The sequence below is a fragment of the Hyla sarda genome, chromosome 13, assembly GCF_029499605.1.
Source record: "Hyla sarda isolate aHylSar1 chromosome 13, aHylSar1.hap1, whole genome shotgun sequence".
Lineage (NCBI taxonomy): Eukaryota > Metazoa > Chordata > Amphibia > Anura > Hylidae > Hyla > Hyla sarda.
The window spans coordinates 10,436,059-10,453,243 of NC_079201.1; the positions used below are offsets into that span (position 1 = coordinate 10,436,059).

Below are 17,185 nucleotides of genomic sequence, written 5' to 3' on the forward strand. Positions count from 1 at the left end.
GACATGATGAGACAGGGTGGGGGGTGATGAGGGGGGAATGATGGGGGGAAAATGATGAGACAGGGTGGGGGGATGATGAGGGGGGGTGATGAGGGGGGAATGATGGGGGGCATGATGAGACAGGGTGGGGGATGATGAGGGGGGGCATGATGGGACAGGGTGGGGGATGATGAGGGGGGAGATGATGGGGGACATGATGAGACAGGGTGGGGGATGATGATAGGGGGACATGATGAGACAGGGTGGGGGATGATGAGACAAGGGGAAATGATGGTGGGGGAGAAACTAAATGCTTAATGTCTATATGGCTAGTGGTGGTCTATGACAGGGGAAATGATGAGACATGGGGGGATGATGAGACATGGGAGGTGGCGATGAGAGGGGTAAATGTGGCACAGGGACTGATAAAAGGGAAGGAATGATGTGGCACTGTAGGGGACGGGACAAAACTGAGGTGCAGAAGAAAACGATGTGGGGAGGGGGGGGGGGGTAATGTGGCATTTAGTCCAGGTAATTTATTTTACATTTTATTTTTTTTACTTAAATTTCCCTGTTAAAATGGGGGTGCGTGTTACACGCCGATAAATACGGTAGTTATTATATTTACAAGGATTTTAAAATCTCTTTCTTATCTACAGAAATGCTCCACTAACAGACTACCACACACAGTTGGCTTATGGCACTGGAAAACGAAAATGTGCTTAATGAGCTAATATAAAGTGGTGTACTGAAGAGAGGACATAGTGGCTAGACTGGATTTCAAGAGCTTAAATATGTACTCTCAGCTTAACAGGATATGTCGTTCAATTACACTTGTCATTGAAATAATAAGAAAATAACATTACTTCCATATGGTGTACCCGTATCCTTAACCGGTGAGATTTGGGTGGAAAAATATGCCATATGGAATCCTACAGTGCAGTGACAACATTCCAAGAATACTTTTCTATTGGAGTTCAGGCAATAACAGATGGCATTTTTTATTTCTTTTTTGTACTTTTTTTTGGAAGGTTGTGTTGTAAAAAAAAAAAATGTGTTCTTGTCCATTTTTTCATGCTTTTTGTTTAATTTAAAGTGTGTTCTCTAATAAATAAACAGCCAAAGAAATAATAAGAACTTTACGATGCAGAACCGAAAAAAATGCTTATTTGGGTCGTTGTGTTCTTACGAGAGTTGATAGCCTTAGAAAAATTAGAATAGTACATTGCACAGTAAGTTAATGGAGTAGTCTCATGCAAAAAACATCATCCTCTATCCGCAGGATAGGGGAAACATTTTAGATTTCACGGGAGGGAGGGGATGGATGGTCCAAGTGCTGCCCCCCCCCCCCCCCCCCAATCTCCTGTATGAAGCCCCAGATCTACCCTGGAGTGGCGCGTCATGACTCCCGCCCAAAGCAGAGGCTGCCATGCCCCCTCCACATATCTCTATGGGACAACTGAAGATAGCTGGACAGCTCTCTCATAGAGATATGTGCAGGGATGTGGCGGCCCCTGCTTCGGGCTGGGGTCGTGATGCGCCGCTTCAGATGAGCGCCGGGGTTCTATACAGGAGATCACAGGGGGCCCCAGTGCTCGGACCCCCCGGGATCTAAAACTTATCCCCTATCTACAGAAAAAAAAACTATATAAAAAAAAACAACTTTAAAGGGGTACTCCATTGGAAAACATTTTCTTTTAAATCAACCGGTGTCAGAAAGTTAAAAAGATTTGTAAATTATGACCGTCTTAATGGAGATAGCGTGGGGGTACTGCACCTTTCTATGTGCTCCTCAGGTAAATTGGACAACCTATAATAGCTGCAGGTGTGCCGGACCAAGTAATGCAGTGAAGGTAGTGCTGCCACGTGTAAAAGTTCATGCAATGCTGTAGTCTTATAGAGAGAGAAAAGCACGGAGCACTGACCGTAAACCTGCAGAAGATGTTCTTTATTCAGAATCACATAACATCCATGTGAACAGGTGGGGAGAGCGGACGTCTGTGGTGACGATTTGTAAATTACTTTTATATAAAAAAATATTAACCCTTTCCAGTACTTATAAGCTGCAGTATACTACAGAGGAAGCTCTTTTCTTTTTGAATTTCCTTTCTGTCTTACCACAGGGATCTATGCTGACACCTCTGTACATTTTAGGAACTGTGCAGAGTAGGAGAAAATCCCCATAGCAAACCTCTCCTGCTCTGGACAGTTCCTGAAATGTAGACAAGAAAACAGAAAAAAGATGCACCCTATGGAGGCGCTGCTCACGACCAAAGTATACAGCACAAAGGTGTAGAAGAAAAAATGCCAAGAGGCACTGTATTTATTTGCTTCCAATAATGTGTTTTGGAGGGTATCTCCACCTTCATCAGATTGGCAGTTCCTGAAATGGACAGAGGTGTCAGTAGAGAGGAAAAGCAAAAAGGTCAGCACTCGGGGATTTGGCGGTGCTCGCGGACAATAGGATACTGATAAGGTAAAGAATTCCAGGCACTCGCTCCCGAGTGCCGGGAATTCTTTACCTTATCAGTGTCAGCAGAGAGTACTGTGGTCAGATTGAAAGGAAATTTAAAAAGAAAGAACTTCCTGTGGAGCATATAGCAGCTCATAAGTACTGGAAGGATTAAGATTTTTTAATAGAAGTAACTTACAAATCTGTTTAACTTTCTGGCAACAGTTGATTTAAAAGAAAATGTTTTCCAGTGGAGTACCCCTTTAAGTGATCAACAGTACAACAAATATATATATATATATATATATATATATATATATATATATATATACATCTCAAACATTGTAGATTTATGGGAATACAAGATGGATAGACATGTTAATGATATGCAAATGGTGCAAAAATGGAAACTATGAAAAAAGTATCTTTTTAGTATTGATTAGAGTAGAGTTCGCTGAACTTTGGGTTGGGTAAGCATTCGGCTTGTGGAAAACAAGCTGATGTAAAGGGCAACATAACTCTTTTGTCACAGTAAACCGTTGAATTCGCTGGTTTCCAGTAACATCTTGATGGTCGGCTGAGTGCTATGCACCAGCCCAGCAAAGGAGGAGATTAGAGATGAGCGAATCAAAGTCAAATTAATTCCGAATTTCATGAAAAATTTGATTCGGACAAATTTCTTCATTAGTGTCACCCACTGAGATTGTCCTGTATAATGTATAGATGCATGCGGCTTTCTCCTGCTCTCGCATCTCTGCAATAGATAGGACGATCGCAGCGGATGTCAGAAGTGACACCCGCTGTAATCTGTCCTTAACTGCAGGTACTACTGCTCCGAACATGGAGCACACTCTTCTCCATGCTATGAGCTGTAGCACCTGCAATAATTGGCAGATCACAGCGGGTGTCACTTCTGACACCTGTTGTGAATTGTCTATTAATGCAGGCATTGAAGCTCCCAGAATGGAGCAGAGGGTGCTCCATGTTGGGAGCAATAATACCTGCAGGTAAGGAAAGATCACAGTGGGTGTCACTCCTGACACCCACTGCAATGGTCCTGTATAATGTATAGATGCGGGCCGTCGGACGCTCTTCTCTGGTCCCACTGTAGTATGAGTATATGCCATATATATACCTATTATTCATATTTCCCGCAGAGAGCTGTGATTGGCTGGAACCATCTGGCCAATCACAGCTCTCTGCAGGAAATATGAATAAGTGATGTGAATTCTATTCACATCACTGGCCAGCTAGAGTAAAGTGCAGAGATGCGAGCGCAGGAGGAAGCTGCTCCATCTCTGCAATAGAAAGGATGGTCGCATCTGTCTATTAATTCAGGTACTACAGCTCCCAACATGTTGGGAGCAGTAGTACCTGCAGTTGAGGACAGATCACAGCGGGTGTCACTCCTGACACCCGATGCGATCGTCCTATCTATTGCAGAGATGCGAGAAAGCCGCCCGCATCTATACATTATACAGAATGATCGCAGTGGGTGTCAGGAGTGACACCCGGGGCGATCTGTCTATAAGCACAGTCTGTTCCATGGTGGGAGTAGTAGTACTAACTAAAAATTGAAAACATAGGGGGAAAAAAGTGAAACACACACACTTTATTAAACACATTATTAAAATACATTACTAATAAAAATTTCTGATCGAAATTTTTTTTTTAATTCGCTGAATCGTCCAAATCAAATTTTTCCAAAATTTGCTCATCTCTAGAGGAGATAATTAGTGCTGCTAAGCAGCGCTAGTTAACTTCTTTTGGGGGTGTATACATTTTACAGCCATCTATATGGCTGTATAATCTATACAGTGAGAAGTGACACCATCTCGTCGCTGGTCCGCACCTCTTCTTGTGCCCCGCCTCTAGCAATGACATCACTGTGAGCACAGCTCTACGCCGACCTTGGCAGGTTCGCTTGAGCCGCAACTGGTTTAAAAGTTGAACGAGTTGTGAAACCACCAGAGTTCAGATTGAATCCGGGTTCGGGGAGGGGTTGGCTTGCTCACCTCTTATCATGAGCACCATGCACAGAAATACCTGCTGAGGAACGTTCTGCCACGCTGAATGCACTTGACTGCCGACCAATAGCATCCCAGATGCCCAATGAGAGAGAAGTCTGGAGACCTTGCAGGGATAATTTTTAATAACTGGACAACCCCTTTAATGAACCCCATATGGAACACTATGCACTTACAATTTTCACAAAGAGACACTCAGAAGTGCCATTGGATGTTTTATTATGAAGAGTAGTGTATAGGGAAGAAAACTAAGGTACAAATAGGCACATGTAAATCTGCATTCACACCTCGTTTTTTACATATGGGTGCCAGATCCGGCTGGGGGAGGGGCAAACCGGGCGCTCCCGTAACCCAGCCAGATAAGCCCATGACTCCATTTACTTTAATGAGCCGACCGGAGTCAAACGGTGACTCCGGTCGGCTCAGTTTTGACCCGTATCCGGTTTTGGACCGGAAATAAAACCGTAGTATACTACGGTTTTAGGTCCGGTCAGGAAACCGCAAACGGGTCAAAACTGAGCCGACCGGAGTCACCGTTTGACTCCGGTCGGCTAATCAAAGTAAATGGAGTCACGGGCTGATCCGGCTGGGTTACGGGGGCGCCCGGTTTGCCCCTCCCCCAGCCGGATCTGGCACCCATATGTAAAAAACGAGGTGTGAAGTCACCAATATCTCCGGTAGTCAACAATATCTCCAGTAGATACTCTACCTGTCACAATAAACAGAGATTTCCCTTGATTCACTTTAGAGTAAACTCTATCAGGATAAGCTGAATTGCCCTTTTTTGTATAACATGAAAAACATCTGTTAGACGAATGTCAATTGTGTAACCAATTCACCCGAGTCCTGAATGATTGGAATTGTAAGCATCCTTGTGCCAATATTTTACATCATTGTAAGCCATCACTCTTGTCTGTGCTTTTAATGGAATGGTTCAGCATTTACAATCATTATTGAAATCATGACTTGGGTTAGCACAGAATAATGCTTTATCTCCTGAATAAAGACATAAATAAATACATAAATAAATAAATAAACAAATAAATAAATAAATAGCAAAATATTAAATATTATGGAAAAGGAATAAACATATTTACTGCTCTTGGGATAAAAAGGTTCCTTGAATTAAAGGGATATTCCGCTCATAGACATCTAGGATAGGGGATAAGATGTCTGATTGCAGGGGTCCCGCAGTTGGGACCCCACGCGATCTCCTTGACTGGAGACATGACATCATGCCACACCTCCTCCATTCATGTCTATGGTAGGGGGTGTGACGGCCATCACGCCCCCTCCCATAGACATGAATGGAGGGGCGTGGCACGACATCATGACCACAGGAGGGGGCGTGGCATAACATCACAACCCCCTATCAATCCAGGGAGTCGACCCTCACAGAAGCCTCAGGAAACTAGAAAGTCCTTGCATGCCTTGAGAGAGTCGGACGTCCTGAGACTGCGCTCTTGGCTATAGAGCAAAACTATGAAACCCGAAATTTACAGACAAAGCGACTTTGTCCATTAAAGGGATACTCCGAAGGAATTTTTTTTTTTAATTAACTGGTGCCAGAAAGTTAATCAAATTAGTAAATTACTTCTATTAAAAAATCTTTACCCTTCCAGTGCCTATGCTACAGAGGAAGTTGCGTAGTTCTTTCCAGTCTGACCACAGTGCTCTCTTCTGACACCTGCTGTATGCTACAGAGGACGTTGCGTAGTTCTTTCCAGTCTGACCACACTGCTCTCTGCTGACACCTCTGTCCGTGTCAGGAACTGTCCAAAGCAGGAGAGGTTCGCTATGGGGATTTGCTCCTACTCTGGACAGTTTGTAGCACAGATAGAGGTGTCAGCAGAGAGCACTGTGGTCAAACTGGAAAGAACTACATAACTTCCTCTGGAATATACAGCAGCTGATAAGTATTGGAAGGATTAAGATTTTTTATATAGAAGTAATTTACAAAACTGTAAAACTTTCTGGCACCAATTGATTAGAAAAAAATTATTCTACGCCGGAGTACCCATTTAAGTTCATGTTTGATTTTTGTTAATGAGGTTACCAATTTTGAAACAAAAATATCTATACTAAAGATGTCTGCAAGGTATTCCTGGCAGGGAATCCCCCTTGGACTCCGACCTTGGCCCGTAGCGCTTCGCCGGATGTAGATGACAGGATGCGTCAGGATGTATATACAAACAATATTTATTCATAAATAAAGGTACATGTAATGCTGGGCAATGCGTTTCAAAAGAACACTTCTGTCAGGGACCGACCAGGGGGACAGGGATAGTGAGCTCTAAACTGACCCTAAAACATCTCTCCCTGCCTACTTGTTCATCCACCCTAACCGGAGGATCTACAACTGGGCGCCGTTCCCTTCCTGAACTAAAGTGCAGGGCCTAATAATAACACATACTAATAAATAGTTGGTCACAAGCCAGAAACATAACAGGAACATAGAACTCTATAGTATAAGTTCAGAGGACATAGACCAGTGAGCTGCACAGAGGACACTATATTTCAGCGGTCATGAACAGAGGACACAAACAAGCATAAAAACATCCCAAATATTTTAAAACATTAACAAAAAATACCTGTGCGCCCAGGCAGCTCCACGATTGCCACCTGAAAGCTGATGCTCTGCTCAGGATCGGAGGTACGAATAAGCAGTCTCCAGAATTGGTCGAAAAGATCCTTGCGTCTGGTCCACAGATACAGGAACAAAAACAAAAAAGTGGCACCAGAGCAAGTGGCTGGCTGGCGATTCTGTCAGGGACTGACCAGGGGACAGGGAGAGTGAGCCCTAAACTGACCCTAAAACCTCTCTCCCTGCCTACTTGCCCATCCACCCTAACCGCTATTTGGACAACAGAGGCTGAGGCTGAAAAAGCCAGAGACATTAACTATTCCCTGACCAGAGAACATAAAACTGTTCATACACAGAAAATCCAATAGCTGTGTGTGAACACAGACCAGGACAGACATGACAAGTTCAACTCCTTTCTTTTTCAGGTCTGTGGGGGCTCATATATACTGTAGGTGAATCATAGGAGAGGTCGATTCCATAAAGGGGTACTTCGCAGGGGTCCGGTTGCTGGGACCCCCACCATCTCCATGCCAGCACATTATGTTCAGAATGCTGGGTTCAGGCAGCTGTGGTCGTGTTGTCACACCTCTCCTGCTCATGGAATCACATGATGCCCCATCCATTCATTGTCTATGGGAGGGGGGGGGGCGTGACGGCCGTCACGCCCCCCCCCCCTCCCATAGACATGAATAGAGGCGGTGTGGCATGTCATCATGACCACGGCGGCCCGAACCCAGCATTCTGAACATCATGGTGTCGGCACAGAAGTCCGGCCGCTGGGCCCCCAGCGATTAGACATCTTATCCCCCATCCTAAAATTTCTATGGACGGAGTACCCTTTTAACAGTAAATGTATGATGAACAGAAATAGGAACCATTCCGTTCACTAAAATCCTTCCATAGATAAAGAGTTCTCCCATTGTCTGATGTAGACAGAATGTAATGAATAGATTGCTGCCCGTAGGTGACGGCACTGTCTGTGTGAGATTCGGCTGCTCCCGGTGTCCGTCTATAGGACCGTAATCAATTATAGCTCAAGGACAAGAAAGAACTCGGCACAAGGATCAAAGGACAAGACAGTTCCCACCTTGGTGATCAGCATGGGCCTGATGATGATTGATGAGCCCGGACTGATTGTACACACTTATGGCTGGAAAGAGAATGTACGAGCCTTACCCCCTACACCTGCAAAAAAAAAGAGAAATTGGCGCAGGTTAAAAAGTGCGCTGCTTTATGCCTGACATATGCAATTTCTAATCAGAACTAATTTTCATTATATATCATTCTTGCTACAAAGTACAAAACTAACGTATCATGGAAGTACAAAAGCAGTTTTTCCCCCCCTGACTTCTATTAAGGGTTCCTGTTATAATGTATATTAGTAAATGTTTTTTTCAAAAATTTTTGTTTACGTCATCCATTTGCATTCGTTTTTTCAATCCGTTTTTTTTTTTATCCGTTTTTACTTCTGAGCATGCTCAGAACAAAAACATTTTTGGGTATTATACTAAATGAACAATAACGGATCCAAATGGATGCAAAGAGATAACATCCATTTGCATCCGTTTTTGTGCTTGTTTTTTAAAGTCCATTTTTAATTTTGACGGGAGAAGAACGAGACGGGTCTAGACAGCAGTGAGAACGCAGCCTAACTAATACTAGTATAAATGTATTGTTTAAGCCAATATAAGATAACGCTTCTTTCTCCACCTAACAGATTCCATTCTTGCTCCAACAACCCACCCCAAACCATTGCCCCCCCCCCCCCCATTCCAAACAAAATGACCAGATACTATAAACTTTTTAGTGATTACTATGTTAAAGGGTTACTTCCCTGGAAAAAAAATTTTTTAATCAACTGGTACCAGAAAGTTAAACAGATTTGTAAATTACTTCTATTTAAAAATCTTAATCCTTCCGGTACTTATCAGCTGATGTATGTTACAGAGGAAGTTCTTTCCTTTTTGAATTTCCTTTCTGTCTGACCACAGTGCTCTCTGCTGACACCTCTGTCCAGGATAGGTTTGCTATGGGGATTTGCTCCTACTGTGGACAGTTCCTGACATGGACAGAGGTGTCAGCAGAGAGCACTGTGGTCAGACAGAAAGGAAATTCAAACAGAAAAGAAGTACTGGAAGGATTAAGATTTTTAAATAAAAGTAATTACGAATCTGTTTAACTTTCTGCCACCAATTGATTTAAAAAAAATAAAATGTTTTCTAGTGGAGAACCCCTTTAAGTTCTATTGCATATTATAAAAGCATCTTTACATGTGACACATCTCTTCTCTAACATCATGTGTAGGGCCGACCCCGGTGCTTTATTTAGAGATTACTATATCATAAAACGTCCTCGGAGACTGTGGTTTTCTGTGCAATAAGGCGGATAATCCTTTATGAGAGTTTAGTCAGCAATAGTCTATAAAGACAAGAACGGCGTCATCTACTGCTTATTCAGAAGTAGAAAGTCACACAAAACCGTGCAGAGATGTCCCAGAGATGTCTAAGAGATGTCCCAGAGATGTCAAAGAGATGTCCCAGAGATGTCCCTGAGATGTCCCAGAGATGTCCCAGAGATGTCCCAGAGATGTCCCAGAGTTGTCCCTGAGATGTCCTAGAGATGTCCCAGAGATGTCTCACAGATGTCCCAGAAATGTATCAGAGATGTCCCAGAGATGTCCAAGAGATGTCCAAGAGATGTCAAAGAGATGTCCCAGAGATGTCCCAGAGATGTCCCAGAGATGTCCCAGAGATGTCCTAGAGATATCCCAGAGATGTCTCAGAGATGTCCTAGAGATATCCCAGAGATGTCCAAGAGATGTCAAAGAGATGTCCCAGAGATGTCCCAGAGATGTCCTAGAGATATCCCAGAGATGTCCCAGAGATGTCCTAGAGATATCCCAGAGATGTCCCAGAGATGTCAAAGAGATGTCCCAGAGATGTCCCAGAGATGTCCCAGAGATGTCCTAGAGATATCCCAGAGATGTCCCAGAGATGTCCTAGAGATATCCCAGAGATGTCCCAGAGATGTCTCAGAGATGTCCCAGAAATGTCCCAGAGATGTCCCAGAAATGTCCCAGAGATGTCTCAGAGATGTCCCAGAGATGTCCAAGAGATTTCCCAGAGATGTCCCAGAGATGTATGAGAGATGTCCCAGAAATGTCCCAGAGATGTCCAAGAGATTTCCCAGAGATGTCTCAGAGATGTCCCAGAGATGTATGAGAGATGTCCCAGAAATGTCCCAGAGATGTCTCAGAGATGTCCCAGAGATGTCCAAGAGATTTCCCAGAGATGTCCCAGAGATGTCCCAGAGATGTCTCAGAGATGTCCAAGAGATGTCCCAGAGATGTCCCAGTGACGTACCAGAGATGTCCCAGTCCCAAAGATGTCTCAGAGATGTCCAAGAGATGTTCCAGAGATGTCACAGAGATGTCCCAGAGATGTCCCACAAATGTCTAAGAGATGCCCCAGAGATGTCCCGGAGATGTCCCAAAGATGTCCCAGAGATACCCCAGAGATGTCCAAGAGATGTCCCAGAGATGTCCAAGAGATACCCCAGAGATTTCAAAGAGATGTCCCAGAGATGTCCTAGAGATGTCCCAGAGATGTCCCGGTGATGTCCCAGAGATGTCCCAGAGATGTCCCTGTTTACATTTCTCTGTTTGATACAGAAACATAGAATGTGTCAGATAAGGATCAGTCGGCCCATCTAGTCTCCCCAATATTCTGAATACAATGAATGCTCCCCATCTTATATGAAGGATAGCCTTATGCATATCCCTATCTTATATGAAGGATAGCCTTATGCCTATCCCTATCTTATATGAAGGATAGTCTTATACCTATCCCTATCTTATATGAAGAATAGCCTTATGCCTATCCCTATCTTATATGAAGGATAGCCTTATGTCTATCTCTATCTTATATGAAGGATAGCCTTATGTCTATCCCTATCTTATATGAAGGATAGCTTTATGCCTATCCCTATCTTATATGAAGAATAGCCTTATGCCTATCCCTATCTTATATGAAGGATAGCCTTATGCCTATCCCTATCTTATATGAAGAATAGCCTTATGTCTATCTCTATCTTATATGAAGGATAGCCTTATACCTATCCCTATCTTATATGAAGGATAACCTTATGCCTATCCCTATCTTACATGAAGGATAGCTTTATACCTATCCCTATCTTATATGAAGGATATCCTTATGCCTATCCCTATCTTATATGAAGGATAGCCTTGTGCCTATCCCTATCTTATATGAAGGATAGCCTTATGCCTATCCCTATCTTATATGAAGGATAGTCTTATACCTATCCCTATCTTATATGAAGAATAGCCTTATGCCTATCCCTATCTTATATGAAGGATAGCCTTATGTCTATCTCTATCTTATATGAAGGATAGCCTTATGTCTATCCCTATCTTATATAAAGGATAGCTTTATGCCTATCCCTATCTTATATGAAGAATAGCCTTATGCCTATCCCTATCTTATATGAAGAATAGCCTTATGTCTATCTCTATCTTATATGAAGGATAGTCTTATACCTATCCCTATCTTATATGAAGGATAACCTTATGCCTATCCCTATCTTATATGGAGTACAGCCTTATGCCTATCCCTATCTTATATGAAGGATAGCCTTATGCCTATCCCTATCTTATATGAAGGATAGCCTTATACCTATCCCTATCTTATATGAAGGATAGTCTTATGCCTATCCCTATCTTATATGAAGGATAGCCTTATGCCTATCCCTATCTTATATGAAGGATAGCCTTATGCCTATCCCTATCTTATATGAAGGATAGCCTTATACCTATCCCTATCTTATATGAAGGATAGCCTTATGCCTATCCCTATCTTATATGAAGGATAACCTTATGCCTATCCCTATCTTATATGAAGAATAGCCTTATGTCTATCCCTATCTTATATGAAGGATAACCTTATGCCTATCCCTATCTTATATGAAGAATAGCCTTATGTCTATCCCTATCTTATATGAAGGATATCCTTATACCTATCTCTATCTTATATGAAGGATAGTCTTATACCTATCTCTATCTTATATGAAGAATAACCTTATGTCTATCTCTATCTTATATGAAGGATAGCCTTATACCTATCTCTATCTTATATGAAGGATATCCTTATACCTATCTCTATCTTATATGAAGGATAGCCTTATGTCTATCTCTATCTTACATGAAGTATAACCTTATGTCTATCCCTATCTTATATGAAGGATAGCCTTATACCTATCCCTATCTTATATGAAGGATAGCCTTATGTCTATCCCTATCTTATATGAAGGATAGCCTTATGCCTGTCCCTATCTTATATGAAGGATAGCCTTGTGTCTATCCCTATCTTATATGAAGGATATCCTTATACCTATCCCTATCTTATATGAAGGATAGCCTTATACCTATCTCTATCTTATATGAAGGATAGCCTTATACCTATCCCTATCTTATATGAAGGAAAGCCTTATGTCTGAACATCATGGTGTCGGCACAGAAGTCCGGCCGCTGGGCCCCCAGCGATTAGACATCTTATCCCCCATCCTAAAATTTCTATGGACGGAGTACCCTTTTAACAGTAAATGTATGATGAACAGAAATAGGAACCATTCCGTTCACTAAAATCCTTCCATAGATAAAGAGTTCTCCCATTGTCTGATGTAGACAGAATGTAATGAATAGATTGCTGCCCGTAGGTGACGGCACTGTCTGTGTGAGATTCGGCTGCTCCCGGTGTCCGTCTATAGGACCGTAATCAATTATAGCTCAAGGACAAGAAAGAACTCGGCACAAGGATCAAAGGACAAGACAGTTCCCACCTTGGTGATCAGCATGGGCCTGATGATGATTGATGAGCCCGGACTGATTGTACACACTTATGGCTGGAAAGAGAATGTACGAGCCTTACCCCCTACACCTGCAAAAAAAAAGAGAAATTGGCGCAGGTTAAAAAGTGCGCTGCTTTATGCCTGACATATGCAATTTCTAATCAGAACTAATTTTCATTATATATCATTCTTGCTACAAAGTACAAAACTAACGTATCATGGAAGTACAAAAGCAGTTTTTCCCCCCCTGACTTCTATTAAGGGTTCCTGTTATAATGTATATTAGTAAATGTTTTTTTCAAAAATTTTTGTTTACGTCATCCATTTGCATTCGTTTTTTCAATCCGTTTTTTTTTTTATCCGTTTTTACTTCTGAGCATGCTCAGAACAAAAACATTTTTGGGTATTATACTAAATGAACAATAACGGATCCAAATGGATGCAAAGAGATAACATCCATTTGCATCCGTTTTTGTGCTTGTTTTTTAAAGTCCATTTTTAATTTTGACGGGAGAAGAACGAGACGGGTCTAGACAGCAGTGAGAACGCAGCCTAACTAATACTAGTATAAATGTATTGTTTAAGCCAATATAAGATAACGCTTCTTTCTCCACCTAACAGATTCCATTCTTGCTCCAACAACCCACCCCAAACCATTGCCCCCCCCCCCCCCATTCCAAACAAAATGACCAGATACTATAAACTTTTTAGTGATTACTATGTTAAAGGGTTACTTCCCTGGAAAAAAATTTTTTTAATCAACTGGTACCAGAAAGTTAAACAGATTTGTAAATTACTTCTATTTAAAAATCTTAATCCTTCCGGTACTTATCAGCTGATGTATGTTACAGAGGAAGTTCTTTCCTTTTTGAATTTCCTTTCTGTCTGACCACAGTGCTCTCTGCTGACACCTCTGTCCAGGATAGGTTTGCTATGGGGATTTGCTCCTACTGTGGACAGTTCCTGACATGGACAGAGGTGTCAGCAGAGAGCACTGTGGTCAGACAGAAAGGAAATTCAAACAGAAAAGAAGTACTGGAAGGATTAAGATTTTTAAATAAAAGTAATTACGAATCTGTTTAACTTTCTGCCACCAATTGATTTAAAAAAAATAAAATGTTTTCTAGTGGAGAACCCCTTTAAGTTCTATTGCATATTATAAAAGCATCTTTACATGTGACACATCTCTTCTCTAACATCATGTGTAGGGCCGACCCCGGTGCTTTATTTAGAGATTACTATATCATAAAACGTCCTCGGAGACTGTGGTTTTCTGTGCAATAAGGCGGATAATCCTTTATGAGAGTTTAGTCAGCAATAGTCTATAAAGACAAGAACGGCGTCATCTACTGCTTATTCAGAAGTAGAAAGTCACACAAAACCGTGCAGAGATGTCCCAGAGATGTCTAAGAGATGTCCCAGAGATGTCAAAGAGATGTCCCAGAGATGTCCCTGAGATGTCCCAGAGATGTCCCAGAGATGTCCCAGAGATGTCCCAGAGTTGTCCCTGAGATGTCCTAGAGATGTCCCAGAGATGTCTCACAGATGTCCCAGAAATGTATCAGAGATGTCCCAGAGATGTCCAAGAGATGTCCAAGAGATGTCAAAGAGATGTCCCAGAGATGTCCCAGAGATGTCCCAGAGATGTCCCAGAGATGTCCTAGAGATATCCCAGAGATGTCTCAGAGATGTCCTAGAGATATCCCAGAGATGTCCAAGAGATGTCAAAGAGATGTCCCAGAGATGTCCCAGAGATGTCCTAGAGATATCCCAGAGATGTCCCAGAGATGTCCTAGAGATATCCCAGAGATGTCCCAGAGATGTCAAAGAGATGTCCCAGAGATGTCCCAGAGATGTCCCAGAGATGTCCTAGAGATATCCCAGAGATGTCCCAGAGATGTCCTAGAGATATCCCAGAGATGTCCCAGAGATGTCTCAGAGATGTCCCAGAAATGTCCCAGAGATGTCCCAGAAATGTCCCAGAGATGTCTCAGAGATGTCCCAGAGATGTCCAAGAGATTTCCCAGAGATGTCCCAGAGATGTATGAGAGATGTCCCAGAAATGTCCCAGAGATGTCCAAGAGATTTCCCAGAGATGTCTCAGAGATGTCCCAGAGATGTATGAGAGATGTCCCAGAAATGTCCCAGAGATGTCTCAGAGATGTCCCAGAGATGTCCAAGAGATTTCCCAGAGATGTCCCAGAGATGTCCCAGAGATGTCTCAGAGATGTCCAAGAGATGTCCCAGAGATGTCCCAGTGACGTACCAGAGATGTCCCAGTCCCAAAGATGTCTCAGAGATGTCCAAGAGATGTTCCAGAGATGTCACAGAGATGTCCCAGAGATGTCCCACAAATGTCTAAGAGATGCCCCAGAGATGTCCCGGAGATGTCCCAAAGATGTCCCAGAGATACCCCAGAGATGTCCAAGAGATGTCCCAGAGATGTCCAAGAGATACCCCAGAGATTTCAAAGAGATGTCCCAGAGATGTCCTAGAGATGTCCCAGAGATGTCCCGGTGATGTCCCAGAGATGTCCCAGAGATGTCCCTGTTTACATTTCTCTGTTTGATACAGAAACATAGAATGTGTCAGATAAGGATCAGTCGGCCCATCTAGTCTCCCCAATATTCTGAATACAATGAATGCTCCCCATCTTATATGAAGGATAGCCTTATGCATATCCCTATCTTATATGAAGGATAGCCTTATGCCTATCCCTATCTTATATGAAGGATAGTCTTATACCTATCCCTATCTTATATGAAGAATAGCCTTATGCCTATCCCTATCTTATATGAAGGATAGCCTTATGTCTATCTCTATCTTATATGAAGGATAGCCTTATGTCTATCCCTATCTTATATGAAGGATAGCTTTATGCCTATCCCTATCTTATATGAAGAATAGCCTTATGCCTATCCCTATCTTATATGAAGGATAGCCTTATGCCTATCCCTATCTTATATGAAGAATAGCCTTATGTCTATCTCTATCTTATATGAAGGATAGCCTTATACCTATCCCTATCTTATATGAAGGATAACCTTATGCCTATCCCTATCTTACATGAAGGATAGCTTTATACCTATCCCTATCTTATATGAAGGATATCCTTATGCCTATCCCTATCTTATATGAAGGATAGCCTTGTGCCTATCCCTATCTTATATGAAGGATAGCCTTATGCCTATCCCTATCTTATATGAAGGATAGTCTTATACCTATCCCTATCTTATATGAAGAATAGCCTTATGCCTATCCCTATCTTATATGAAGGATAGCCTTATGTCTATCTCTATCTTATATGAAGGATAGCCTTATGTCTATCCCTATCTTATATAAAGGATAGCTTTATGCCTATCCCTATCTTATATGAAGAATAGCCTTATGCCTATCCCTATCTTATATGAAGAATAGCCTTATGTCTATCTCTATCTTATATGAAGGATAGTCTTATACCTATCCCTATCTTATATGAAGGATAACCTTATGCCTATCCCTATCTTATATGGAGTACAGCCTTATGCCTATCCCTATCTTATATGAAGGATAGCCTTATGCCTATCCCTATCTTATATGAAGGATAGCCTTATACCTATCCCTATCTTATATGAAGGATAGTCTTATGCCTATCCCTATCTTATATGAAGGATAGCCTTATGCCTATCCCTATCTTATATGAAGGATAGCCTTATGCCTATCCCTATCTTATATGAAGGATAGCCTTATACCTATCCCTATCTTATATGAAGGATAGCCTTATGCCTATCCCTATCTTATATGAAGGATAACCTTATGCCTATCCCTATCTTATATGAAGAATAGCCTTATGTCTATCCCTATCTTATATGAAGGATAACCTTATGCCTATCCCTATCTTATATGAAGAATAGCCTTATGTCTATCCCTATCTTATATGAAGGATATCCTTATACCTATCTCTATCTTATATGAAGGATAGTCTTATACCTATCTCTATCTTATATGAAGAATAACCTTATGTCTATCTCTATCTTATATGAAGGATAGCCTTATACCTATCTCTATCTTATATGAAGGATATCCTTATACCTATCTCTATCTTATATGAAGGATAGCCTTATGTCTATCTCTATCTTACATGAAGTATAACCTTATGTCTATCCCTATCTTATATGAAGGATAGCCTTATACCTATCCCTATCTTATATGAAGGATAGCCTTATGTCTATCCCTATCTTATATGAAGGATAGCCTTATGCCTGTCCCTATCTTATATGAAGGATAGCCTTGTGTCTATCC

General features: G+C 41.9%; 1 protein-coding gene across 1 annotated transcript; it reads left to right on the forward strand.

The window, feature by feature from the left end:
• The first annotated feature begins 9,683 nt into the window (after window positions 1–9,683).
• Window positions 9,684–10,658, forward strand: LOC130297667 (inositol hexakisphosphate and diphosphoinositol-pentakisphosphate kinase 1-like). Its single transcript, XM_056550379.1, has one exon. It carries the CDS (start codon window positions 9,684–9,686, stop codon window positions 10,656–10,658), a length of 975 nt encoding a protein of 324 aa, XP_056406354.1.
• The last annotated feature ends 6,527 nt before the right edge of the window (window positions 10,659–17,185 follow it).

What these genes read in the sequence shown, in the direction of transcription:
- LOC130297667 (XM_056550379.1), top strand. Translation starts at nt 9,684, where the DNA reads ATGTCCCAGAAATGTATCAGAGATGTCCCAGAGATGTCCAAGAGATGT.